This window comes from Lygodium microphyllum, chromosome 20 (genome assembly GCF_053477565.2).
Source record: "Lygodium microphyllum isolate KBCC chromosome 20, Lygodium_microphyllum_v1.1.10, whole genome shotgun sequence".
NCBI classification, from domain to species: domain Eukaryota; kingdom Viridiplantae; phylum Streptophyta; class Polypodiopsida; order Schizaeales; family Lygodiaceae; genus Lygodium; species Lygodium microphyllum.
In genome coordinates this window covers 132,068,173-132,095,721 of record NC_141154.1, presented here as the reverse complement: position 1 = coordinate 132,095,721, position 27,549 = coordinate 132,068,173, and the positions used below count along the sequence as shown (strand labels likewise).

Here is a 27,549-nt window from a genome sequence, read left to right as displayed (position 1 = left end):
CAGCCCTCGACTCCTCGAGCTCCATGGGTGCTATGGATAGCCCTATTTATGATGACTTGTATTCCTTGTCGTCTTCTACAGGTTCTTCAGTTACATATGTTGTATGCTTCCATTGTGGAAAGCTTGGGCATGTTAAAAGAAAATATTTTAGACGGATTAGAGAGCAGTAGAGACAGAGACGGACTCAACATGAGCAGAGAGTTAGCGATGTAGTAGGTGTTACCACTCTTTCTAGTGGTGAGGTACATGTGGTTACCCATGATGATGCAATAGAGCATGTACTCTTGTCATCTTGTTTCCTTACAATTTACTTGCTCAGTGATCATGCCTATGCCTTTGATTGGCATTTGGACTCTATGGCATCTTGTCATGTTACCCCTCATAGAGCATAGTTCTCTTCTTACAGGGAGGTTGACAAACGTATTGATTTGGGCCTTGAGCAGACTTATGGTATTGTTAGTACAGGGGACATACACCTAGCTTTGCCTGATGGGACTTCTCTTATGCTCCATGATGTCTTACATGTTCCTATGCTCAATAAGAGCTTGATGTCTATCCATCAGTTGCATAATGTAGGTTTTAGTGTCTCTCTTGCAGATCGATCTTGGAATATCAAACATGGTTACTTGGTTTTGGCTAGAGGTTCTAGAGTTGGTTCTCATTACCCAGTGCATGTCTCTCATGTGGGAGATTCTATGGTTGCAATTATCCGGATACCACATACATTGTTATGGTATTATCACCTAGGCCATATGCACCATAGAGAGATGGAGATCTTGTCTCGTTCAGACTCCATGCTACCTCCTTTGTCACATGAAAATCTTGATGCTTACCATGATTATACTTGTGGTCCTTGTAGAGCCTCTTTGGCTCGTGGTGATCGTGAGAGGCATGATTCTCTAGATCTTGTCCATTGTGCAGTTTATGGACCTATGCCTTCCCAGTCACTTGGTGGAGCGTTGTACCTTATGACCTTCGTGGACCATGCCACCCACCGTATTTGGGCTTTTCCCTTAGTACGGATTGAGGATGCCACAGTTATGCTTGACGGGTTTATGGATTTTGTTGGTTGCAGGCTGTGGTGCTTGTAATTGGATTATGAGAGTCATGCTATCTCTCCTAGCTTTTAGTCTTATTGTGAGTAGTCTGGCATTGATTTCCTATTCCCACGGAATTATAGGATTGCTCATGGCTTGTGCTTGGCTCTACAAGCAAAGGTTGCTTCTATGCTTACCACAATTGGGCTATCTTATGGCTTTTGGGCCGAGGCCCTTATGATAACAATCTACTTGCTTAATAGGATGCCATGTCTGACTTTGAACGGTATTAAACCACATGAGGTATGGAGTGGCATGAGACCCTTCTATGATTACTTGAGGATGTTTGGCTGCCAGGCATTTGTATGTATGCCAGATATGCCTATGTCATGTAGATGGCCCTCTTTCAGTGATTGACTCTGGAGAGCTTGACTACTCTCCGCTATCTTGTATGCGCCACATTGATGCTCTGCGCGACTCTGATGCTTTACAGTTGTGTACTGATGATTTGTGCTTGCTTCATGAGAAGCATTCTTGGATTGCTCCGTTGTATGAAGCTACGGGATCACTTATCTCTTGGATGTCATGGACTCGGGGATGCTTGACTCTTCTTCTGCAGAGGTTTCCGACACTTCTTACACAGCTCGCTTTCCGATGGGGTGTTGTGTGAGATGTCATGATTTCTCACCTTGTCTTTTTTTTCTTTTCTTTGTTTTCACTCCCCAGCCACACTGGCCTTTTAGTGGGAGGTTGTTGGGGTAAAAGACCTCTGGGCCTGCTCGTGTATATAAACTGCCCATTCTTTATTCATATATAATATGAGATAGTGCAAAAAGGCTGTCATATCATTATTGACAGCACCTACATTGTGTGTGCTTTTCTCTCCTGCATTTTCCTCTTCTCCTTCTCCACTGCCATTGCATCCCCTTCAGTACTTCTTGTAGAATATGAGAAACTCCCCCTTATGATGGCACCACCCCTCTAGTTGCACCAAATACCATTGGTATCTGGTTGATTATCACTAATCACGTCCACTATTGCACCTCTACTTTGGACACCTATTGTGCCAATGGAACTTGTCCTAATAGTTGTACAGGTGTATGTGTTTTGTCTACGTGTATGTACACACATGAGCTTACACACACACACACACACACACATAAATCTATTAGTGTAGGTCTTGTTAGAGAGACATCACAAAAGCATGGGATCCTCTAATTTTTAGCCTTTGTAATGTTATTTGTTTGTTTATGTGTAGCTGCCATCTCACTTTCTTCCAAGAGAAGTGAAATAAATATAACTATAGTTAAAATTGCTGTTTCGTAGTCATGGTGCCTAAAGCTATAACCTTAGTCGTTGGTCCATTGCAAAGTTACCACACTCTGTGTTTCGACAGTCTGTCTATTTGTGGCAGTGTGTCTCTGCGTGTGTCGATCAGAGACCATACCTGGATACCAGCCGCGCTCTTCGAAGTACAAGAGTATTGGAAAGAAAGAAAGAATGACGGTGAGGCTTCTTCTACGTTCATCATCCGCAGGGGCGGCCTCTGCGGTTGCGCGGTCCTTGTCTACGACGGCCCATGGAGCACGGCCCGTCGTCCATCTCAGCAACTCCGTCAACCAGGCGGAGCTCACACTCGTCGGCATCGACCACGTCTCGCCCGCCAGCGCAGAGCTAGTGAGAAGCGTCAGTGTTCTCTCTCTCATCCTCGAGTCCCGCCAATCTTTCAAGTTCATGCGCCATAACTTTTGCCTCCTTACAGCGGCTATGGTTAATCGCAGGTTATACGACGCGTCCGGCCCAGCACCGTAGCTGTATGTACGTCTGATCAGCCATACCCTGGCCCTCTATTTATTTGGTGATTTGTGCTATTACTTGCTTGGTAGTTTGCGTTATTGCTGGTGGTGTTCTTTTCTTTTTCCTGGGCACAGATTTAGAAGGATTAGTTCCTTTCCTGGTGATATCTCTTGCATGGTTAGCAGGTGGTTTATTTTCTGAAAACGGAAAATGTAGGTTCGTAATAATCAACTTACTAAAGAATGTTTAAAAGCAGTGGTTTGCTTATGTTTATGTGAACATTTGTGTAAATATCAAAGCTAATCTGTAGTACAATTTTGAAGTCGTTGGGAGAATTGGATGATAGAACGCACTTTATGGACTAGTTCCTATCCATGGTAGCAGCCCTACCATAGACAGCCATATGTCATGGTTAACATCTCTACCGGTAATGCTATTGAAGATCTTTGATGATGGTATTTAGTAAATGTACATGTGTGGGTGTTTGCTCATGTACCTAAGGGCCTTAGTGAGCACAATACTATTTAACTCAAGTCCATCTCTTTTGAGAATCTAAATTGGCTTGTATTTTATCTGTTTTCTGCCTCCCATCCCCACCCTTCCATTCAAGTTTGCAAATTGCAACACCAGTGTTATGGCTTCCTCACCTAGGTTGTAGCATTGACTATAGGGTGTACCTATTGCAGCAAGCCAGGTCACTACACCACAACTCATTGTCCTTGAGCATCGCTCCTTGCCCAACCGGAATTTACGTGTTTCCTCCAAGCCACCCCTTGTGCCAGAGTGGACAATCATTTTGTATTGGCTGTCTGAGTACTATACTCAAGGCATAAAGATACCTATGACTCGTGCTAAGTCTTTTCAAAAGCACCAAGAGGCCACAAGACCCAATTAGGCAATAAGCCCTCTTGGAGATTGACACAACAAGCTACAAAGGTTTCCCTTAACTATTTTCAGGTTTAGTGGATTCCATGACCCTCAGCTTTGCAGTCTTGCTGCATGGTGGTTGTTGGACACCCTCATCTTTGTAGTTCAATCTTCCTTGAGGGAGTGGCTGCTATCAACTATTTATGGCTTCACAAGAGCTACATATCCTTACTCCCTTGCGTGACTCCACGTATACACATTCCAACTCAAGCATCAAGGAGATTATTTGTGATACCCTTGCCTCCCGACCCTTTTCTACATATTATTGGAAGGCCACCCTTCGCAGCTGCCCGCTTCTTGTTCCACACAACCTTAGTTCTAGGTACCTTCTTCGGCACTTTTGGTGGAGACTCCTTGGAGGCCACACTATTGGTGATTTTTGGATTTCCCATCTCCTTTAGAGGAGGATTCAAAGGGTGATCTCTTGGTTTGTTGTAGCGAGTCTCCTTCATTGGGAAGCTCTTCTAGCTAGAGATGGTGTCAATGTGTGTCATCCACTAGAGATGGATCTCGAGTGCAGTAACTTCTAGTCAGAGCATAGGTTGATGAAGAAAAGTGCTGAAAACACAAGAACGACTTGTTGTAGATGCAAATGCTGATCATGCCGATGTCGGAAATGGAAGGGCAACAAGGTAGAAACCAGAACACAACAATCTTTGGGCGGTTGGAACTAGTAAATGCAGCAATGTAACCGCCTAAAGATGATGGTAGCTGATCATCGATAGCAATCAGAGGTTGGGCGATAGATGTAGACCACGTAGCAATAGTCGCTAGGTGTTGGATAACTAATGGAAGAGGGTTGATGGTCAAAACTTGCAAGACAAGGATGGGTTGAATGGTGGGCAGCCTATTTATTTATATATATGGAAGGATACTCCCAAATTAGGGTTTTTCTTATGGGGCACAAAAGCTCTCTAGGACCGTGCATCATTTAACCAAATTATTGGTAATTTACATGTTTTGGGGCTGTTTTAAAGAGCTAATTGTTAGAGGTTAGTCATCCCCTGGACTAGCATTTCTTAGGTTACCGTTGGCACAATAAGTTTTCTCGGAGGTACTCCTAGAGGGCATTATTCATTATTCTTGTCAATTTGGGCATTATTTCCTATAGTTGTCAGCATCTGGGCAGGTTTCATGGGCAGGATAGCGCCACGTAGGCAGGCCGTATTTGTTGTAGCTACTTAGTCGGCCATTTTTGGTGGCTTATGGCGAGATTCGCTAGGTCCGCCAAATCTGGTTGCAATCGGCCAGATTTGGCTGGCCGACCTGCCTTATTTCTCCCTTTCTTTTTCTGCCTATTTATAGCCCATTTTCAGCTTGCCCTCGTTAGTTTGTCTTTGCAAGGATTGGTGGGAGAGATCTGGCTCGAGAAGATACACTGACAGCCCTTGTATATTTGCCCTCCATTTCAGTAGTCATTCACTGTAGATTGCTATGTTCTTCTGTCTCTTTTCTCTCTCCCTTTCTCTCGTATTCTTTCAATCTTGTCCATATGCTTCCGCATTTGTTGCACTCTAACAAGGTATTACAGCAGTGCAGAAGGGTTGATTGATCATGGGCAAGCTTGATCGGGAGGATTCTTTGCGACAAAAGATTGGGTTTTCAGCCTTTGGAAGCTGCGGTGGACATGGTGTGTTTGAGAAGAAGCGAAGTTGTTTTTTGTAGGTCCTTGCTGTTTGTAAATGAGGAAAGGTTGCATTTTTTTAGCCTTTTGCTGCAGATTTTGAGATTTCATTGCCTCCGGCAAATGAAACTCTTCGAGGACAAGCAAAGGAAGCCCTAGCAAGCATTAGCACCGAGCGCGGAGTTAGAGGGGGACTGCCCTTATTTTTGTGCAAGTCATTCTATTTACAATGGCGATCGAAATTGACACGAAGTTTTAGACTATTATCGACTGTAAGGTCCCCATGTTGCTTGCTCTTTCTTTAGATCAAAAGCTTGATGGGGAGAATTATCGCAAATGGCACGCAATGATGCTTGCCATCTTGGAGTCTTATGATTTGGTAGAGCTTGTGACCAAGACTATAGACCTATAGCTCGTGATGCTTCCAAGCTTTCTTCATATGAGAAAGCCAAGTTGATGAAGGTATATGCGCATTGGAATAAACTCAATGCCCGCATCCCTTCTTCCCTCTTTCTCTCCTGCACTCCAGCTGTCATTGCTTACATCGAGCACTTGACCGTGGCTTAGGACATACGGCTGGAGCTTAATTAGATGTACAACCGAGTGACTGTGATGAAGCGGGTGTCTCTAGAGATTCAGACGAGGACTTTTGAGTCCTAACAAGTCTTCTTCTATGTAGGAGCATGTCAATAAGCTTCGGTAATTGCAAATTCAGGTCCAGAACGCAGGGAAGGTGATTACCTCTCAGAGGGCATGGCGATAACTCTTCTTTCTTAGTTACCGCCCCGATTCAGTGGATTTTACTTTGCCTTGATTGCTTCAGGGTGGTCAAAGACTCTTCGTTGGGAAGAGTTGGTTCCTATGGTTTTGGACCAGGAGGAGCAATTAAAAGAACAGAATGCTTCCAAATTAGAGTCATTGATAAGTCAATCCTCTCAAAAGAAGTGAAAGGACCAAAAGAAAAAGGAAGAGGACAAGTTGAAGAAGGACAAAGAGATGGATTCCACTTGTTACGTCTATGGCAAGATAGGTCACTGGAAGAAGGATTGCCTTGACAAGGAGAAGAAGGACAAGGAGAAGAAGAAGTTTTCAGAGGGTTCAAGAGCGGTGGTTGCTCCCTCATAGTTGCCTTTCTCCACTTGGAGGCAATTGAGATATTGATCCTTAGGACTTTTGATGCTGTGTTGATGGCCCCACACCCTCGTGAGTAGATTGTTGACAGTGGTGCCTCTGTCAGAAATAACAAGTATGCTCTGTTACCATGTCAATAATAGGCGACAATGTAGAGAGAGAGTAGGGTTTGCGAGGAGTAACACAGAGTTTGTACAACAAACACTGAGAGAAAAGAAACTTAGAAACACAAGAACGTGGCGATGATGCATTGAATCATGCTATGAGAAGAAAAGTTGATATAGTGGAGCTGAAGCTCAAAAGATAATTGCATTGTCCTGTCTGAATCATAGGTGGCAACACCTATAAGAAATCTACACAATGAAGGGAGCGAAACGCAATCCTTCGGGCAGTGGGCTATCAAAGTAATCACTTGAAGGTAAAGGACAATTGTCAAGGAAGCAAACCACAGTCCTCTAATGCTGTCGGAGATATGGAAGTTGATCAGCAGCTGTCAAGGGAGCGAATCGCAGTCCTTTGATATTGGGGAGTGACTTGGGTAGCAAAACACAAATTTGAGAGTGTTAGAGCTGTCAAATGCAGGGAGAGCAGTGCAGATGCTAACGCCAGATGATGGAAGATGAAGATGAGCTGGGCTTCAAAAACGCTTGTCCTAGTAGCCTCTGAGACAGATGAGTGCGCCAAGTGATGGAGGAGGAGCCAGGTTGCAAAAATGCGAGTCCTAGCAGCCCCTGTGATAGATGAATGATACTAAATGATGGAGGAGGAGCCACACTGCAAAAACGTAGGTCCTAGCAGCCTTTGTGATAGACGAGTGATGAAATTGTTGGCGCTTGGTGATGTAGAGTGTCGCTAGAGGCCAGGATGCTAATGCCAAGTTGGAGATGATGACGCTAGGCAAGGAGAAGACCTCCGACCTGAAAAACGCAGGTGAAGGTGGGGCTTGATGGAGAAGGGTGCTGACGCTAAGTAAATGATGGCGACACGAGGTGGAAGATGCTTCAAATGCAAGGCTTGATACTGGAAGGCAGCCATGAGCCTCGAATTGCAATGTCCTCCTGAAGGGGTGTGAGGGTAGTAGAAGGGGTTGGTGAGAGAAGGGAAGTGGTGGTGGTGACCGAAGGAGGTGGTGAAGAATGATTGAAGGGAGTGGTGTGGGGTGATGAAGAATGATTTGTGAATGAAGTGACTGCCTATTTATAGGCTGTAGGCATTGCACATTTGCGGCCTTCGCATGGACAGATTCTCATAAGTGATAACTCTTCTGTGCCTATTCAGGGGAGGGGTAATATGTAGCTTATTTCAGATGAGCAGGGTGGTGCTCATACTTCAAAGGTGCTTTATGTGCGATGCATGTGTTACCATTTGCTTTCAATACACAAGATTTGTGCTCTAGGCCTCTTGGTTGAGTTTTGACGAGGATTCCTTTTAGATCCTTGATCTTGGATTGAGATAGGTGCTCACTTTCTGTTACAAGGAAAATGGAGTCTACAAGCTAAGGTCTCCTTCTGCCTTGACCTCTCTTCTTCTTACCTCTCGGACACAGTCCGAGCTTTGGCATGCTTGGTTTGGCCACCTAAATTATGTTTCCCTTCGGAAGGCTTCTAGGGGACACGTTGTTTGAGGTATGCCAAACATTGCGGTGAGCCATCAACTGTATATCTTGCATTCGTGGGAAACAACATTATGATGCCATTCCTAGCAAGGCTTCGAGGCGGTCTTCAACACCCTTGGATCTTGTTTCTACAGGTTTATGTAGACCTATGAAGATGGAGATCCTTAAGGGGAGCTCGTATTTCATGTTGATTGTTGACAATTTTAGCAGGATGACATGGGCTTACTTTTTGCAGTTGAAGTCAGAGGCTTTCTTCCACTTCAAGGATTGGCTACTCTTTGAGTAGAACCGATCAGGCTAGAAACTGAAGACATTACGATGGGATAAGGGAGGAGAATTCGTTTCTAATGAGCATGCTAGATTTTGTACAAATTGTGGTATCCACTAGGAGTTTGCAAACACAAACACACCTCAAGAAAATGGCATATTGGAGTAGAAGAACTGAAGTGTGATTGAGATGGCTTGCACCATGATGGAGCATAGCCAGACACCTTTGTGTCTTTGGGCCGGGGCTATGGCTATTGTAGTCCATATCCTTGATCAGTCCCCCACTTTGGTCGTTGTTGGTATGACACCTTATGAGGCGTATTTTGGGTCTAAGCCTAATGTTTCTTATGTTAGGGTTTTGGGGTGTGACACTTATGTCTACATCTTGAAGACACAGTGTGATAAATTTGAAGCGGCTTCTCGAAGGCAGGTGTTTGTTGGCTATGGCTTATAGTCCCAAGGTTGCCCATTGTATGATCCCATTAAGTGGGATGTCTATATGAGTTGAGATGTTCAATTCATGGATGTTCTAGTCTCAGAGGGGAGTGAGGAGCACCCCGTGCTTGGAGATCTAAGAGATAGTTGGGTGCCAACGTTTGTACCTTAGTCATCCCCTTGACTAGCATTTCTCAGGATACCATTGGTGTAGTCAGTTCTCTCGGAGGTACTCTTGGAGGGCATTATTCATTATTCCTGTCAGTTTGGGCATTATTTCTAGTAGTCCTTAGTATTTAGGTAGGTTTCATGGGCAGGATAGTGCCAGTAGGCATGCTGTATTTATTGCAGCTGTTTAGTCGGCCATTTTTGGTGGCTTATGATTAGATTTGGTAGGTTGGCCAAATTTGGTCGGCTAGATTTGACTGGCCGACTTGTCTTATTTATTTATTTATTTTTTGGCTATTTATGGCCCATTTTCAGCCTGTCGTCTTTAGTTCATCTTTGCAGGGATTGGTGAGAGAGATTTGGCTTGAGGAGATACACTGACAGTGTATATCTGTCCTCTTCATTTCAGCATTCATTCATTGCAGAGTTTTGCATTCTTCTAACTCTTTTCTCTCTCCCTTTCTTTGGTGTTCATTTTCTTTCTGTCTTGTCCATATGCTTCCGCATTCGTTTCACTCTAACACTAATAAGTTTGGAATGCATTTGTAGCTAATATACCTCCTCTTAGGCCCAAAAGTGGAACTAAGAAGGGACTAGAAAAAAATCTCAAGCCGATGTTTATCCCAAGGTATCCCATCCGAAAGCAACCATGCCATCAGACAAAGGTTTCATGTCAGTTGCTCAATAACCTACCAAGACTACAAAGGCAATGGTTATCTTACGAAGGGAGACCTTGTGATCACCCCAAAGAGGTCAAGGTATTTGACAAAGGATGCTCGTTGGCTGCCTACTTACCTAAGCGCCCTTTTACAAAGATGATGATGATCATGCAATGCAAAGGGGAGTTATAACAGGGAAGGAAGTGTTGAGAAACCCTTCACCCTTCATCCCCAGCTTGTGTTTTTGCGTTTTGCGTTTTGCGTTTAGGGTTTGCAGCCCCAAAAGGGGGCGCTATCCTTGACTGACTGTGCCTATTTATAGGGCACTCCTTGACACTTGTGCCACCTCTACTTTTTGGACCACAGAGATCGTTCTGCATCGGCTATTAGAGTACTATGCTCAAGGCATTAAGGTGCATCCGATGCGCACTAAGTCCTTTCGAGCACATGGAGAATCAATTGGCGCTATGACCTCCTGGAGATCATCACAATGCCAATGGTAGTCTTCTCCTACCTATTTTCAAGTACAGTGGCTACCAGGGCATGTGGTTTTGCAGTGTGCTTCATTGAGAGACAGTGATTGTTTTGTACCGTCTCCTCGTCAGTCCACTCCTTTGAGAGACAGTGGTTGCTCGACTCCTTCCTCTTCTTTGGCTTCCCGGTCCGCTCCATTGAGAAGTAGCGACTGTTGCCCACTCATTGGTCTGAGCCCTACCCTTCACCCTCGCCTACTCAGGTTCGAGAGGCCACCTCTGGGAGTTCTTCACCACCCCAGATACCTTCTTCGGCACAATTGGCAGCGCTTCCTTCATCCTTAGACATTTTGAAGCCCGTGATCCATGAGTTTTTGGATTCCCTATCTACCTTAGAGGGGGATTGAGAGGGGGATGATCTTTCTTTGCCCTCCAAGGGGCATCTACATCTACTGCGACTTCAGAGGGGGACTCCTATTCCTCTAGTTTGAGGGGTTCCCCACACACCGCTCAATCCTTCGCACACCTTGGCGGAGGCCTTTTACCTTCTTCTTCTACCCTTGGATGGGGTGGCTTTCTTCCAGCGGCCATCTCACCTTTTGATTCCCAGGATCTCGAGGATCTACCTAGATCGGGGCCTGGGAGGTTGAGCTGCGACTTGGTGACGAGGCCTTCGCATTCCTTCTTGCATGGATGCACGGAGCTAGTTGCTTCTCTCTCGAGGTTGAGTTTCGAGTTCTCCAGTTCACTTTGTCTACTATTCTTTATTGCAGGTTACCTTTCAGGTTGAAATCTTGCATCTTGGGGATCCTCTACATCTTCTTTCTCCTCTTCTCTTGCCTTGGTCACTTGGTCAGTATGGAGCCAACTCCTGAGATCGAGTACGGGCATATCCTTATGGTTCTCGACACCACACAAAGTCCAACATTTCTCCTATGCATTGCATGTTTTCATCATCTTTGTACTAGGGTGCTTGGGCAAGTGAACAATCAGGAGGGACATTGTCCAAGTGGCACCTGTTGCATGAGCATTCTTCAGCATGTAGCATTTCATCCCCACCTCACTCTTCTCTCTTCCCCTTTTTGGGCCTGAGAGGGGGTGTTGAGAAACCCCTACCCTTCATCTGCAGTTTGTGTTTTTGTGTTTCTGCAGTTTGCATTTAGGGTTTGCAGCCCCAAAAAGGGGCACCATCCTAGACTGACTATGCTTATTTATAGGCCACTCTCATTCATTCCTCATGACTGATTCATTCAGTCTGTCATGTCTTCTCTCCAGCCTCTCCACTACCCTCATACCCCTTCAGGGGGACATTGTGGTTCGTGGCATCTTCCTTGTGCCACAACACCCTTGTTCCCTTGTATTACATTCACTCCATGATTCAGATCTTCATCATTCCATTCATTAGAGTTTCTTCTCTCTTCTCTTCTCTTCTCCATGTTTGCTGAGTTCACTCCGTGTTCCTCCGTGCAAACCCTACTGTCTCGTTGGTACGTCATCTTTTGAGAGGGCGGTTGATGTCAAGGACAAATACCTAAACTTCTAGAACACTAAGAAAGGGTCCCTCTTAGTCATGGATATTAGTGTTGAAGGAGGAAGAGGGACTTGATGTCAATCTTGGTATGGTGTGAGAACCATGATGAATTGGATGATGAAGATGAAGGTAGACCTGACACAGTTTAGTCCAAATAGCCAAAGGAGAATCAACCATTTGGGTACATGGAACATGCCTATACTTGAGCTCAAGAGAGTGCTCTAATGTTGATCAAGTGGTGTAGGCAAGTTTGAATCTCAACCTTCAGAGAGTGTGAGAACCATGATTAATTGGATGATGAAGATGAAGGTAGAGAGGGCACCCCGTAGTCGGAATAGCCAAAGGAGAATCAATCATTTGTGTACGCGGAACATGTTTGTACTCCAGCTCGAGAGAGTGCTCCAATGTTGATCAAGTGGTGTAGGCAAGTCCGAATCTCAGCCTCTAGAGAGGGCTCCATGCTAGTCTAGAAGTGCCATAGCAACATGGAATAGACGAAACGGGGGCTAGGAACACTAGAACGTAGTTCCATAATGGAGGGGAATGGGGAACGTGTTCCAACATGGCGCAATGTTTCAACTTGTCCGTGCTGCAACATTCCTTGAGTTTATACATTCCAACTTGGCATTCCTTGTTGGGAACGTGGTGTTCCACCTAGGCTGTTTGTGCTGCCATGTTCCCTAAGTTGGGACGTTCCAACCTAGCGTTTCTTGTTGGGAATGTGGCGTTTCTACCCACCCTATGACACTCTTTTTTGGTTGAGAAAGTTAGAAACATCTCTTCATCGGGTATCACCTCATCAATATTGAGCGTTTACTCTCTCAAATCTTGTATCTAGGTAAGGTGATTTGTCATGCCATCACCCTCATCCATGTGTACATTTGCCAACTCTCTTCTCAAGTAAGAGACCATGGCCTTATTCCTAGAGCTATAAAGATGCGTTCAAAAATTGTCAGTGACAAGTGTGCAACGAATGCGGAAGCGTATGACCGGACTGAAAGAAAATGGACACAAGAGAAGAGGGAGAGAGAAAAGAGAGAGTAGAATACAGAAATCTTCAATAGATGAATGCTGAAATGAAGAAGGCAGATGTATACATGGGCTGTCAAATATATCTTTGTAGACCGGTCTCTCTCATGACCTAAAAAGACAAGTGAATGATGACTGGGGCAGGCTGCCTATAAATGAGCATGAAAAATAACAATAAAATAATCAGGTCGGCATGTAAAAACTGGCTGATTGCTGCACATATGCAATTGCTGAATAAAATAATGCCTAAAAATGCACAAATATTGTGGATGTGGCAACTTGCATAGCCTGTCTAGCCCACTTGATTGCTTGGTAAAGCTGGAAATGACCTGTAGACTGTATCAAGCTGTCCGACCTGCTAAAGAGGAAATGTGTAAGTGTACCTGAGAGTGCCAATTGTACAATATAACCGACCAATTTCTGTCTAGGGGATGAATAAATCTCTAACACCCCCTCTTAGATCTTGGATGGGGCATGAGGCTTAGGGATTTGGAGTGTTGTCGAAGAATGGTTTGAGGAAGGGCCTTCGTAAACAAATTTGCCAAGTTATACTTTGTCTTGTAGCAAACCATAACAATGGTCTCATCCAAGATTTTCTCACAAATGAAATGGTATTATAACTCAATGTGCTTCGACCCAACATGCAATATAGGATTTCTTGCCAAAGTAATGCAACTACCATTGTTGAATGTGATAGTAGGACTCGTTTGAGGACAGTCAAGCTCTCCTATAACAATTGGTGAAGCCACACTATCTCACATGTGGTAGAAGACGTGGCTTGGTACCCCACCTCTGTAGATGATAGGGCAACAATGGGCTGTTTCTTGCTACTCCAAGAGATAGCACTTGCACCCAAAGTGAAGCAATATCTTGTCGTTGACCTCTTGCAGTCAACATCTCAAGCCCAATTTGAATCCGTCTAGCCTTGTAGAATCAAGGCTTAATCTCTTGTACTTGGATAATAAATACCTAGGTTGGGGGTTCCCTCATGAACTGCAAAATCCTCAAATCAACATGCTAATGAACTAGCTTTGGGTTCATTCATGAATTTTACAAGCAAAGAGCCATGTCAAGGACCCAATCAACTACATGTAGCGGGTAGCATCCGTTGCTTATGAATCTGCATTGGCCATAGCCTTCCAGTTCGGATCCATGGGAGTAGAGAGAGCCTTGTATCCCTCCATCTCAAACGTAGTCAAAAGCTCCTGCACATACCATTGTTGGGCGGTATGAAAATCCCCCTCGGAGTTTGCCAAATCTCACGACCTAGACGAAAGTGGAGAAGGCTCATATTAGTGATCTTGAATATCTTGTGTATTGCCTCCTTTGTTTGCTTGACCTTTTGGGCATGGTCACCTGTCAAGATGAGATCATCCACATAAAGCATAAACAATGCATGCGCTCCAGTGGAGGTGTGGACATACAATTGGGAATCAAAAGAGAAACGCCAATATCCTAACTTCCCTTGGAGGAATGGGTCTATCTTCTTGTTCCAAGCTCGTGGAGCCTATTTGAGGACGTAAAGGGCCTTCTTCAACTTGTACACCTTGCCATTTGATGAGGAAAAGCCAAGAGGGTACTCAACATAGATCTCCTCCTTCAAGTCTCCATTAAGGAATGCACACTTCACATCAAGCTGATAAACTGCCCATCTCTTATGGCTCGCTAAGGTAAGAATGGCCCTGATGGTAGCCATCCAAGTTGTAGTTGCAAAGGTGTCATGAAACTCCACTCCTAGTCTTTTCGTGGATCCTTTTGCAATGAGCTGTGCCTTGTGATCCAAAGTTTTGTTCCGCTCAATGGCATCCAACTCCTACTCTATAGCCTTCTTTCAATGCTATGATTGCAAGGCCTCCTTCACGGAGGTGGGCTCTCTATCCTGCATGGCAAGAGACATCAAACAATAGTTAGTATAAACAAGCTTGGTGGAGTGTGCATGGTTTCTTCGAGATCACCACGGGGTCTGGGCCATCCTGCGGTTGCCACTCCTCAAGAACCCCCTCAAACCCTATATCACTGAGTGTATCATGGGCCTAATGAGGAGGCCAATACTCCCCTCGCCATTTTGCCTCTGCTGAAGTCTTTGGAATGTCCATTGGGCCGGCTTAATGGCTGAATCCAGTTGTGAAGAAATCTCCTCCTCCACTTATGGTGGAATCTCGAGAGGCATAGGCTCCAAACTTCAAAGGCACTAGATTAGGTGCCTAACTATCACTTGCATCTCCAAGTACAGGATACTCAACACCTCCCTTTGTAGTTGGAAACTCCACGAACCAAACATCTCGACTCGTGTATACCTCCTGTGAAACGGGATCATAAAGTGTGCATCTATGTGATTGCGAGCTATAATCCACAATCACTTGTTGTTTGGAAGCCGATTCAAACTCATCCGTTTGTTTCTTTGAGATGTGAACATAAGCATCACACTCGAGCACCTTGAAATAAGGCACATCTAGGTTTTGACCAAATTAAGCCTCAAAAGGTGTTATACCAACCACGGCCGATGTAGGGGATCTATTAAGGATGTGGACAATGGTGGTCACTACTTCAGCCCATAGACACTAAGGTGTTTACCGATGCTCCATCATAGTTTGCATTGTGATTCTTCCCCTCCAATATTCCATTCGCCTAAGGTGTGTTCGTGTTGGCAAACTCTTGGTGAGTGCCATGATTTGCACAAAACCTAGCTAGCTCATTGGAGACAAACTTGTTAGCAGTCATGTTTGTCATGCCTTGTCATCTCTTGCCTGTGAGCCTCAGTCTGAGTCAGATGAGGACATTAGGAGCTCTGACATGTCTGTCATATGTTATGATGGGGGAGGCTAGTCACTCTTGACTGGTTGTCTTAGGATGTGTATTTCTTTTTGGCCTCTTTTAGTGGGCAGCCACTGGCTGTCCGGCCACTTTTTTGGTCACTGATGTGGGGCGCCCATTTTAGGGCATTTTTAGGGTTTGGGCCCATTTTAGGGTTAGGGTTAGGGTTTGTCCTTTTGCCTATTTATAGGCAGCCCCCCTCCCTACTTGACACTTGTCTTCTTGCAGATTCTGACACTCCTTCTCCCCCGTGGTGGTGCTGCCATCATCATCAGCCTGATCTGGTGCCCTCATTGACGCTGTGGGCTGCGTGTAGGGACTGATCAGTCTGTTCCGCCTTCCCGTTTGTATTCAGCATTCATTTCAGTCAGTGTAGATTTCTCTTCCTTATTTTCCGAGCTCCATCCTGGCCTTCTTGAGCTTCATCAGGGCCTTGCCCTTGAGGTATTGCTTCAGCATTTGCAGGCATTTGAGTGTATTCTCAGATTGAAACAGGGCAGGAACAAAGGGCAGCCACTCTTCTTGAGCTCCATAGCTCATATCTTCCCTCCCCTTTGCATTGGCCTTCATGGCTTGGTATGTGCCTACCTTGGGCCATCATTGAGCCGATTACCTTGTGCAACATCTTTGAACATAGAGTTTTCTTTAAAACCACAGTAGTACCAATTTGGGTCTCCATGGTGACTTACAGTTGGTTCTTGCATAATAGAAGGAGAAGTATAGACAAAATCATACTCACACAAAAATGGATTGTACAAATTTGCCATTGGGTTTGATTGTGAGGAGTTTGAACATTCGGTTATGTCCCAAGTGGATAGTGTTTCCTTAATTGAGAGGTGATTAATCTCATCAGCAAAGTGCTCCAACTGAGATGCACCTTGTGAAGGAGTATGAGACAAAGAGGAGTTGGGCCTCAGTGGGTGATTCCTATAAGAAAGGTTAGTAGAAGAAGTGTTGTCCTTCAAACCAAGGCCATAATGCCTCCTTAGGGGCTCTATTGAAGTAGTAGTTTGAGAAAGCATCAAAGGATTCAAATCAGGAGTCATTTGAGCCATCATCAATCAGTCACGTGTCGTTTGTGTATTTGGCACAAAACTTAGCTCTCCACGATAGCCACAAGATACGATTTAAAAGAGCATCGACTCTAATACCATGTGAAGATATGCTAGGCTTTGCACAGAGAGAAACAGAATGTACGAACATGGTTGAAACACAATAACACAGATAGTAACGCAGTAAACACAAAACACAAAATGCAAAATGCAAAACGCAAGCTGGCTCTTGTGGGAGTAGGATGAGGGAGGTATGGATGTGTGTTGTCCACTGGAGACGGATCCCGAGTGTAGTAACCACCAGTTGGAGCAAAGATCGATGAAGAAAAGTGTCGAAAACACAAAAATGACCCACTATAGATGCAAATGCAAATGAGGCTGATGCTAGAAATAGAAGGGTAGCGTGTTGGAAAGTAGAACACAAGAGTCTTTGGGGTTGGAACTAGTAAATGCAGCCATCTAATCGTGTGAAGATGATGGCAGCTGATCACTTGCAACAGTGGAAGGCTGGGCGATAGCTGAATACAATGTAGCAGCAATCGTTGGGGGCTGGACAACTGGGGGAAGAGGGTTGATGGTCAAAATCTGCAAGGTAAGGATGGGCTGAATAGTGGGCAGCTTGTCGATTTATAGATGCAGAAGAATCCTCCCAAATTAGGGTTTTGCTTATGGGACATAGAAACTCTCTAGGACCGTGAACCCTTTAATGAAACTTTCTTACATGTTTTAAAGAGCTAATTAGTTTGTAATGCATTTTTAGGTCAACATGAACTTTGAATCTGTCTCAATTACACACTTAAACTAGTGTATCTTCCAGCGTAGAGAGCTGGAATCACTCCCATGTTGACCAACATGACATTGAGAAATGATCCATGGTCTCTCATTGCTTCCACATTGCAATCAATGAGGAATTTACACGAATCTTAGTCCTAGGCCAATTTGATTCATCAAAGGAGGCCTCAGCCCCTATTGTCCAACAATCTTAGAGCTTTGCCCTAACTAGTACAGTTGCAATTGTCGGAGTGTAAGGAATGCAAAAGTGTATGGACAAGACTGAAAGAAAACGAACATGAGAGAAGAGGGAGAGAGAAAAGAGATTGTAGGTTGCAGAAATCTGTAGTAGATGAATGCTGAAATGAAGAAGGCAGATGTATATACGAGTCGTCGAAGTATCTCCGTGAGCAGATCTCTCTTTCAAGTTTTCACCTAAAAATGACAAGTGAATTGGGCTTGCAGCTGACAATAAATAGCACGAAATAGGCCAAAAAACTAATCAGGTTAGCCAGCTAAATCTGGCCGACCAGCTCTAAAATAGCCGACTGCACAGTAAAAATTGCAGAAAATCTGCAATCAGCATTTGATGTGCCTCGTGGCACCGCCACATGCCCAATGCAACCTGCCCAAAATCAAGTGCTTGTGTTTGGCGATTGTTGGAAAATGCCCAAACTGACAGGAAATGCATTTAAAATGCTGAAAACCTGATGTAAGTGCCTCTTTGATCCTAGACACCCCCCCCCTCTTTGATCCTAGACATAACATGAGGCTAAGGGATCAGGAGTGTTGTCAAAAAATGACCTGAGGAAGCGCCTTCGTAAATAAAGCTACCAAATTGTCCTTTGTCTTGTAGTATATCACATTAATGGTCTCATCCAAGATCTTCTTTTGAATAAGATGGTACTGTATCTCAACTTGCTTCGACCTAGCACGAAACACAAGGTTCCATGCCAAAGCAATGCAACTCTCATTGTTGCAATGAAGTGTTGTAGAACCTATTTGCGGGCAGCCAGGCTCTCCTAGAAACCTTTGAAGCCACACTATCTGACATGTGGTAGAAGACACCGCTCTATACTTTGCCTCTGTAGAATAAAAAAGCAATTGTGGGTTGCTTCTTGCTACTCCATGAGATAACACCTGTACCCAAAGTAAATTAATATATTGTCGTTGACCTCCTATGGTTAACATCTCCGGTCCAATATGAATCTGTCCAATCCCTAAGAACCAAAGTTGAATCGCTAGTACTTGTTGGATAATCGGGGTCTCCTTAGGAACTGAACATCTTGACTCATGTATACCTTTAATGAAACGAGATCATAAAGTTTGTATACATAGGACTACAAACTATAACTCATGAACACTTGTTCGTTGGAAGCTGGCTCAAACTTATACCTTTGTTTCTTCGGGATGTGAAGATAAGCATCACACTCGAATATCTTGAAATAAGACACATTCGGTTTTTGACCAAAGTCAACCTCCAAAGGTGTCATATCTACCATAGTCGATGTAGGGGATTGATTAAAGATGTGGAGAGTGGTGGCCATTGCATGGCCCGTAGACCTTGAGGTGTCTGCTGATGCTCCATCATAGTCTGTGCCATCTTGATCACACTACGATTTGTTTGCTTCAATATGCCATTCTCTTGAGGTATGTTCATGTTGGCAAACTTCTGGTGTATGCCGTGAGCTGCGCAAGAACTGGCTACGTCTTTGGAGACAAACTCTCCTCCCTTATTGGAACACAAGGACTTGAGTTTCTTGCTAGACATGTTCTCCTTGAAGATCAACCAATCCTTAAAGTGAGAGAAAGCTTCAAACAAGAAATACACCCAAGTTAGCTTGCTAAAATCATCAACAATTAGCATAAACTCCCCTTAAGGGACTGTGTCCATATCAGTCCATGAAACAAGCTCCAGGGGCTGCTTAGCCCTATACGAAGCCTTGTTGGGAATAGGTGATTGCCACGAATGCAAGATACACTTGGCGAACGGCTCACCTCCATTTCTAGCAATCCTCACACTAGTTGACCACGAGCGACCTTCTGAAGATACTCGTAGTTGAGGTGACCGAGCTAAGCATGCCATAACTTAGTTTGAGTTTGTGAAGAGAAGTAAAAGCTAATGAAGTCCGCATCTTGTAAAGTCCATTCTCCTCATGACTTGCACAAAGAACTTGTCAAGAATTGCCATGAAGAACTCGGAAAAAGTCCTTATCAAACTTGACCATAAGACCAAGCGTACAAGTCTTGCTCACTGAAAGAAGATGATAACCCAAACCTGGCACATAGAAAACTTTTGATGTGTGAGCACCACCTTGCCCATCTGGAATCAGGTGCATATCACCTTTACCTTTGATAGGAATAGAAGAGTTGTCATGTATAAGAGTTTGCCCATGCATCGGGCGCAATTGGGCAAGTTTGTCATGCATTAGAAGCATATGGGCAATACCATCTGAAGAAGTCATGTGGCGAGAAGTGCCACTATCCACAATCCACTCACGAGACTGAGCAGCCAACATCACTATATCAGAGGCCATCGAAGGAGCATCCTCAATCACCTCCAAATGGAGGAAGGCAAATTACCACTCTTGAGTCCTTCGCAGTTATCTCCTTCTTGGTGTCCTTCTTGTCCTTGTCGGGGCAATCCTTCTTCCAATGACTTGTCTTGCCGTGTAGAGGCGGCAACTAGACTCATTGGCTTTATATTGCTTGGGCTTCTTGTCCTTGTTGTTGTTGTTGTTCCCGTTTTGTTGGAAAGACTGTCCTGTCAATGCCTCCAACTTGGGAGCGTGCTGACCTTTGAGTTGTTCCTCTTGGTCCATGACCATTGGAACCAACTCCTCCCACTCAAGTGTATGTCTCCGTCTTGAAGCAATCAAGGCGGAATAGAAAGTACTAAATCGGGTTGGTAATTGTGAAAGAAGAGTTATCGCCATGTCCTTTGAGGTAATGAACTTGTGTTTTGGATCTACATCTGCAATTGCCAAAGCCTATTGACATGCGCATGGAAGTGGATTTGGACAAGTTCAACGTCCACATTTGTACCTCTAGAGACACTCGTTTCATGATGGTCATCTGATTGTATAACTGGTCTAATTCCAGCCATATCTCCTTAGCAACGGTCAAATGCTCAATGTGAGCTATAACGGTTGGAGAGAGAGAGAGAGAGAGAGAGAGAGAGAGAGAGAGAGAGAGAGAGGAAAGAGCAGATGTGGGCATTCAGTTTATCCTAATTGGCTTGTACCTTGAGCAACTCAGCTTTCTCATCGGCAGAAATCTTGGAGGCATCACGAGCTATAGGGCGGTCTATAGCCTCGGCCACGAACTTTGCCAAATCATAAGATTCTAGGATAGTAGCATTATTACCCTCGCTAGATGCAGTAATTCTCACCATTGAGATTTTGATCAAAAGGAAGAGCTGGTAACACGGGGACCTTACAGTACATAATAGCTTGAAACTCCACATCGATCTTAGAAGACATTGTCACCTGAATAACCTGCACAGAAACAAGGCCACCCCCTTTGACTCTGCAAATGGTGCCTGCTGCTGGGTCTTCCCCTACTCAATCCGTCATCTGTTTCAACAGCTGGAGGCATTGAAAACTCAAAATCTGCTCCAAAAGGCTGAAAACACAGCCTTTTCTCCTTCATGAACAGCAAAAACCTGCAAAAAACAGCAACTTCACTCCTTTTGTGTGCTATACCTATTTGCCTCAGCTTTCTAATGCTGAAAACACAAACTTTTGTTGCATTGAAATCCCCTGTTCAGGTCTGCCCACGATCAATCAGCCCTTCAACATTGCTTTGATACCATGTCAGAGTGTAGCGAATGTGGAAGCATATGGACAAGATTGAAAGAAAATGAACACGAGAGAAGAGAGAGAGAGAAAAGAGACAATAGAATGCAGAAATTTGTAGTAGACGAAATCTGAAATGAAGAAGGCAGATGTATACACGCGCTGTTGAAGTATCCCTGTGAGCCAATCTCTCTCTTCACCTAAAACTGAGAAATGAAGTGGGCTGGCTGGAGGCTGACAAAAAATAGCACAAACTAAATCTGGCTGACCAGCTGCTAAAGTAGCTGACTGTACACTAAAAAATGCAGAAAATCTGCAATGAGCATCTGATGTGCCATGTTGCACTGCCGCCTGCCATTGCATGCCCAACCTGCCCAGAATCAAGTGCCTGCATCTAGCGATTGCTGGAAAATTCCCAGACTGATAGGAAATGCATGTAAAATGCCCAAACTCTGATGTATTGTGCTTGTGCTCTTTCGGGGGATGATAAAATCTCTAATACCCACTGATTCTGATTGGGTGGAGCTAGTATTATCGGTGCATCAGATTCATATTCAGCCACACAGCTAGGCATATATTGCTTCATATATAAATTCACCCCATCATCCCTATGTTGTATCCCTATATGGGCACTATCTTGCCTTATACACCACTTTAGGCTGATTTTGGCCTGAGAAGATGTTAATATATCTTTCTTTCTTTCTTCTTCTTCTCTTCTCTCTCTCTCTCTCTCTCTCTCTCTCTCTCTCTCTCTCTCTCACTACTACTACATACTCTCTAATTGATACATCCTCACACTTGTGCTAGCCATTGTCATTGAGAACTACATCAAAAGTTCTCTGCAGCCTCTAAACTTGAGTGATTTTGTTGGAAGTTGAAACCATGTGTTTTGCAGAAAATTTGCGTTTATTTTTCATGCTATTCAGCAGATGCTTATCACACATCATTAGCTGACCTCCCAATTTATACTAAACATAAAATTGACCAACATCAATTACTATATTTGGAAGAGATCTGTCAAGCCCCACTTGAAGATACAACTTCCAAGCTGCTTAGAATGATGTTCCAGTCTTGGGAGATAGCAAATCAAGCAGCGCTAACTGTTATTATTGCCATTATCTTTGAGAAGGTCTTTATTTTGACGAGTAAAACTTTCTTGCATGTGAATTCATATGCAACCACAAACATAAAAGTAAAAAGATAGAACCAGAAGCAGGCATATGCCAAAACACTACACATTCTACACATATTGTTTACCTGCAACAAACATGTCTAGTTGAGCATTTATGCATGTGTCTGTTTTGCACAGAGCACCTTTATGTACACCTCTATCAATGTGCTTGTCCTATAGACTAGCCACTCCGACACACCTACACAATAAATAGAGCGAGTTTACCTTTTGATAGATATGTAGAGGTTTGTTAACCCTAAACAAAGGCACATGTTTTCTAACCCTTAACATAGAAGCAGAAAATAAGAACCACAAAAAACGAATCTGCCAAAACACTACCCTTACTACACATATTTTTTACTTGTAGCAGATGTGTGTATCAAAGATTTTATGCACATGTCATCTATTTTGCACAGAGCATGTTTATGGACATGTCTACTAGTGCATTTGTACTGTAGACTAGCCCCACCTATAGACATGCTCATAATCACATTTTGCAGCTATAGATTCACATGCAGAGTGACATGTACAAGTTTGCTGCTCCAATTGCAAATATCTTCCCATCATGTATATCTCCTTTCTAGAATCTGTTGTACGGGATTAGATTAGACACTACCCCTATTGAGGTAAGACCTTGCCATGTTCTCTTTATCTTATGATTCGTGTCATGGATTTAGTCACCCATGAAAGGTTTGTTAGCTATTTTATCATCTCCACGTGTGAACACACCTTGGTGTGTGTTAGAGCAGGAGAGATATAGAGGCAGAGCCAGTGAGCCACCAGGTTTGTATAGGTTTCTTCAGCACTAGCTCCAATGGTCTCTTGCCAGACACTACCTCTATAGTAGCATTGGCACACCATCCATGAGTCAGAGGGGTCACAACAGATCAGGCAGTCACAATCTGCAGAGCATGGCGCCCACCACCTTGTTGCCATGCTTGGCATCCTTATTTTCAGCAAATCCAAGCCATCATTGCTTGTCATCGGAGATGAGTACCTACTCGGTGTGTACTTGCTGTCTTGGATTGCCCCGTGACAGATATTCTTGCCCCAAGGAGTACAACCTTTTTTCGATAGGCCTATTGATAATTTTTTTGTTACATGGTAATAACTATGCTGGCAGCCCTTAGGAATATGAGCATCAGTATAGTTAGTTGTTTTCATTGTTATTCTCGAGTCGAGATTAATGGTCAGATGTTTTCACTTCTTTTGTCTCACAGACTGTCCTTGCTTTTTAGAGACGTAAATACATCTTTTTTTTTTCTTCTTCTTCTTCTTCTCTCTCTCTCTCTCTCTCTCTGTGAAGGGTTTTTGTGCGCTTTCAGCTCTCCCAAGAACTAGTACCCTTTGAATGTCTCTTATTTTCCAATCTTAGCTATGTATTGAACACACTAATTGTTGCTAATGATCACAAGGTGGCTAGCCTTAGTTAATCATGTGCCATTACTCCTCACATGCCTATCTCGTAAACTAGCTTGAAATTCCAGACCTGTGAACAGATAAATCAATATATCTTCAGATGATTGAGCACTTTTCTTGGAAATGCACCACCCAATCAACTACATATTGATTCATAACCTTTTAGAACGAAGTGCCGCATTGACTTTGCACATTCTAACTATGGCTTTTGTCACCATGTCCTAGAATTTACTATTGTATTTTTCCTAGACATCCCTTGACCGAATCTCCTTAGGGATTTTGATCACATATTTAGTGGTTGTTAGTTCAAAAGTGTGACAGGTTGTCCAAGTTAAGACTAGTATTGTCATATTATTGGGGATGGGGCAGTGACTTTACCACAGATGCCTCTCTCCAGTTCCTCAGGCTAATAAAATGCCAATAACGAACCATATCTCCAATAGATTCTGAGGCCTAACTACAAGAACCAACCACTACAATTAAAGTATTGGAAAAAATCGAGCTGAGGTCTTTGCATGCATGACAGGGAATTTGACACAAGTTAGTTAGCATGAACAAGCTCAAATTTGCATGGAGGGAAGCACTCTGTGAAACATTATGGTTGCAGTTGCATTGATATGTTCCATTCTATTGCCTACAGACAGATGAATCACGTGATTGGTTTTCAAGGCACCTGCCTAATGTTTGCAGGTTGAATTATGTGAAGCTCGAGGTAAAAATATACTTTCCCAAAGACGAAATAACAAGAAGCACAACTTGAGGGACTTTTTTAGATTACCAGGAAGCTTTATGCAGAAACTCCTCACATATGCAATTGAGAACTTTTATGCTGGTTTTGGGTCTGATGGTCATGAACCTGGCGAGGAGTTCAGAGTGAGTAAACACATCAAGCTAAGTATCAAAACATTGCTTTAAACTAGCTGGATTAGACATACTGATTGAAATGGGTATGAGAATTCTGCAGGTTGCAGTGATTGAGGGACATGCCCTACGAGCAAGCGTGTGCTTTATTGACCGTAATATACAGGTATGTGCCTGTTCTCTTGCTTGAAAGCTCAGCTACCTCCTATCATTGGTCATTGAAGCACGACTGCATCTCGTGCACTTTCTAATGTTGAAAGGTAATCTGCAGGAGACTTTGTATAGAGCTGGGCAGCACCTTTATTTCAAAGAGGTCCTAAAGTTTTTCCTAAGTTTAAGGGATTTTAACAGATTATACCCCAACTTAGCAAGGGCTCTTAGCTACAAGGATAGTCAAGAATGTGTTGAAGCCCTTCTAAGTAGTGAGGAGGCCCTTTCAGAGTCCATTCAGATGGGGGAAAAATACTTTCCTGGACTGGTAATTGACTGCTATATGGTGCGTTTGCTTAAATATAAGTGTGTCTGAGATATCCTTAGTTTTGAGGTTTATCTTGTTACACAGGTAAAGACACTACTGTATGAGAGAAACGAGTTTATGTTCAGGCACCTTAGAAGCATGGAGGGGTGTATTGTGGGCATAGTAGGTGCACTCCATGTTGGAGGGATGCACCAATTGTGGACAGAGGCTGAACGTGAATACTCTAAAAGAGAGGGGCTGGAGTCTCGGAACTGGCAAATTCAAACGGAGTTTAAAAGTAAAATGGGATAATCATTGGTTCCCTCAAAGATATGTGCTTTTAAGCTCTCCTTGCAAGTCTTTCCTCTTGCACATTTCATGTTAGTCTTCCTTCTAGTCACTCTTCCTTTGTATGTGGGAGAGTTTGCTTTGTCTTCTGTTTTGAGCCCTGAGGAACATGAATAGATCAATTTGTGCTCCGTTGTTTCATGTTATGGTTTTATGATTCATGGCAATGGTGCATGACACCAAGAACTCCAACAGCTCTTGTTCTATCGAGTTTGTATATTTAGGACATATGTGTTCTCTTGGCTGGATCTCTTCTGTACTTGTTTGTAAACATTGAAAAACCGAGGGAAAGTTCTCAAGCCTTGCCTCTTTCAGAATGGTCCGAGTTTCAAAGGAAGTGAATGTGAAGTACTTCCAGCATTGTCCCAGATGTGTTGTTAGAGCTTGGGGCTGCTTCCTTGTTTGGCAGGTACAAGGTCCTGTCTACTACACAACCCTTGGTGTTACCCACGTAGACATTGTGGCTCTTACCCTTCCAGACTTTTGTGGAATGGTTCTTCGTGAGTACTGGTAAACATATCATCCTCTCTTTTTTCTCTAATTACTGAATAAGTTACTTGCATTTGAATTTGCAGCCCTCCCTCTTAAACATTAGATGCAATTGTAGCACAAGTACTTTATTTAATATTAATACTAAACATCCACTGCCAGTGTTTGAGTCACATCAAATGCTAGCATGGATCTGAATAGTTGCGTCTACATTCACAAAGATGTGATCAGCTCTTGATCAAAGTTCCACCCTAAAGCTAGCTATTTGTGGGCGAATGCTCTTAGCACCTTTCATGGACGGACTCCATAAGCAGCTTGCATTTCTTGCGTAGGGTGCAAGGTGCTCTTAAAGCTTGTTCTTAATCTGGGGCTTGGTGTGTATGGGGCCTCAGATAGATGCAAATATTTTGTTTAGTAATAAGCAACAGGATAAGAATATGATAGGAAGAGTAAGCAAGATGATATGTGTTGTAGATCTTGATATATTTTCAGCCTTTGTAACAAGATAACTGTTCAAGGGTGTAAAAACGTCAGATTTTACTTTTGATGGATTCATCTCTGTATGTCGTGGAGTGATTATCATTGGAATCACAAAAGAATTAACTGCCAATGGATGGTGGTTGCATACGCGTAATAGTGAATATGCAACATCACTTTATACTTTTTCCATACACTTTGGGACTGTAGAGACCATGGCATTGGGAACAAGATTCAATAAACGACTATCATCGAGATCACGAAAAATGTATCCATCTTTTACATCCCTGATCATCAAGTCAATGTGCAAAAAAACAAGATTTTCTTGATTCTTGCCCATATAGTAGATCTGAATAAATGGATCTATTGTCATTATGAGCAACAAAAACAATCTTTCTAGCTCCCTTAATATGATCAGAGAAGCTATTAGCAATTGACATATTTGTTGCAGGAGCTAGTTTTAACAGCTGAGTACATCTCTTGGTAAGAAGTAATGTGCTAGCATAATTATAAATGTACCAAAAACAAAAATCTGTAAACAGCATTTACATGCATCATGCAATGTTTGGCCATTTAACATGGTGCATTAATTGCTCATTCTGCATCCTGTACAGGATGGTACATTCATCTGTAGTAGGCTCCTTTGCCTTTGCTTTCTTCAACATCTTTGGACATCCTTAAATGAAATGATCAGGTTTCTTGCAACATTTCTACGTGCCACTCACTATCCTTGATTGTTTTCTTGTTGCTGGTAGATATAGGTTTTTATTTGTTGCCTGAAGAGGCTCTCTTTGATATCTAATATAAGTGTGCCTAACAGTGTATATGTTAGATTTGTTTTTCTTTGATTGTGCAGATTAATTCCCTTAAACCTTGAGGTATTTGGATTCCCTAAGCTTGTAAGCTTGAGAGTAGAGGTAAAAACTCATAAAAATTTAGTTATCTATCAATAACAATTTGCAACACAAGTAATTATTATCTCATCCATGGAAACTAACTAAAATTTTTACTTCTTAGGAGGATATTGCCCATGGTCATTGTCATGGATCCGTAGGTTTTGAAAAGTTCTACCTTTTCTAGAAACTTCTAGATCCCTTGGAAGTTTTGGCCTTGTATATTGTGTTAGTTTTATTGTGAGTGTTTGTGTTTTCACTTATGTTAGTGGCTATATAAGCACATATCTAGAAGTCTCCATGACTA

The 27,549-nt window shown here is 43.3% G+C and overlaps 1 protein-coding gene across 1 annotated transcript; it reads left to right on the top strand.

Annotated features, from left to right (window-relative positions):
• The first annotated feature begins 2,379 nt into the window (after positions 1–2,379).
• On the top strand, positions 2,380–27,038 carry LOC148019406 (uncharacterized). The gene is made up of 6 exons (XM_087661049.1): positions 2,380–2,723; positions 2,819–2,851; positions 24,408–24,590; positions 24,682–24,744; positions 24,850–25,056; positions 25,141–27,038. Exons 1-6 carry the CDS (start codon positions 2,538–2,540, stop codon positions 25,345–25,347), a joined length of 879 nt encoding a protein of 292 aa, XP_087517175.1. The 5' UTR covers positions 2,380–2,537; the 3' UTR covers positions 25,348–27,038.
• The last annotated feature ends 511 nt before the right edge of the window (positions 27,039–27,549 follow it).

Coding starts and splice junctions, on each gene's coding strand:
- LOC148019406 (XM_087661049.1), top strand. CDS start 2,538: ATGACGGTGAGGCTTCTTCTACGTTCATCATCCGCAGGGGCGGCCTCT. Junction 2,724..2,818: donor GCGCAGAGCTAGTGAGAAGC/GTCAGTGTTCTC, acceptor GGTTAATCGCAG/GTTATACGACGCGTCCGGCC. Junction 24,591..24,681: donor AACCTGGCGAGGAGTTCAGA/GTGAGTAAACAC, acceptor AGAATTCTGCAG/GTTGCAGTGATTGAGGGACA.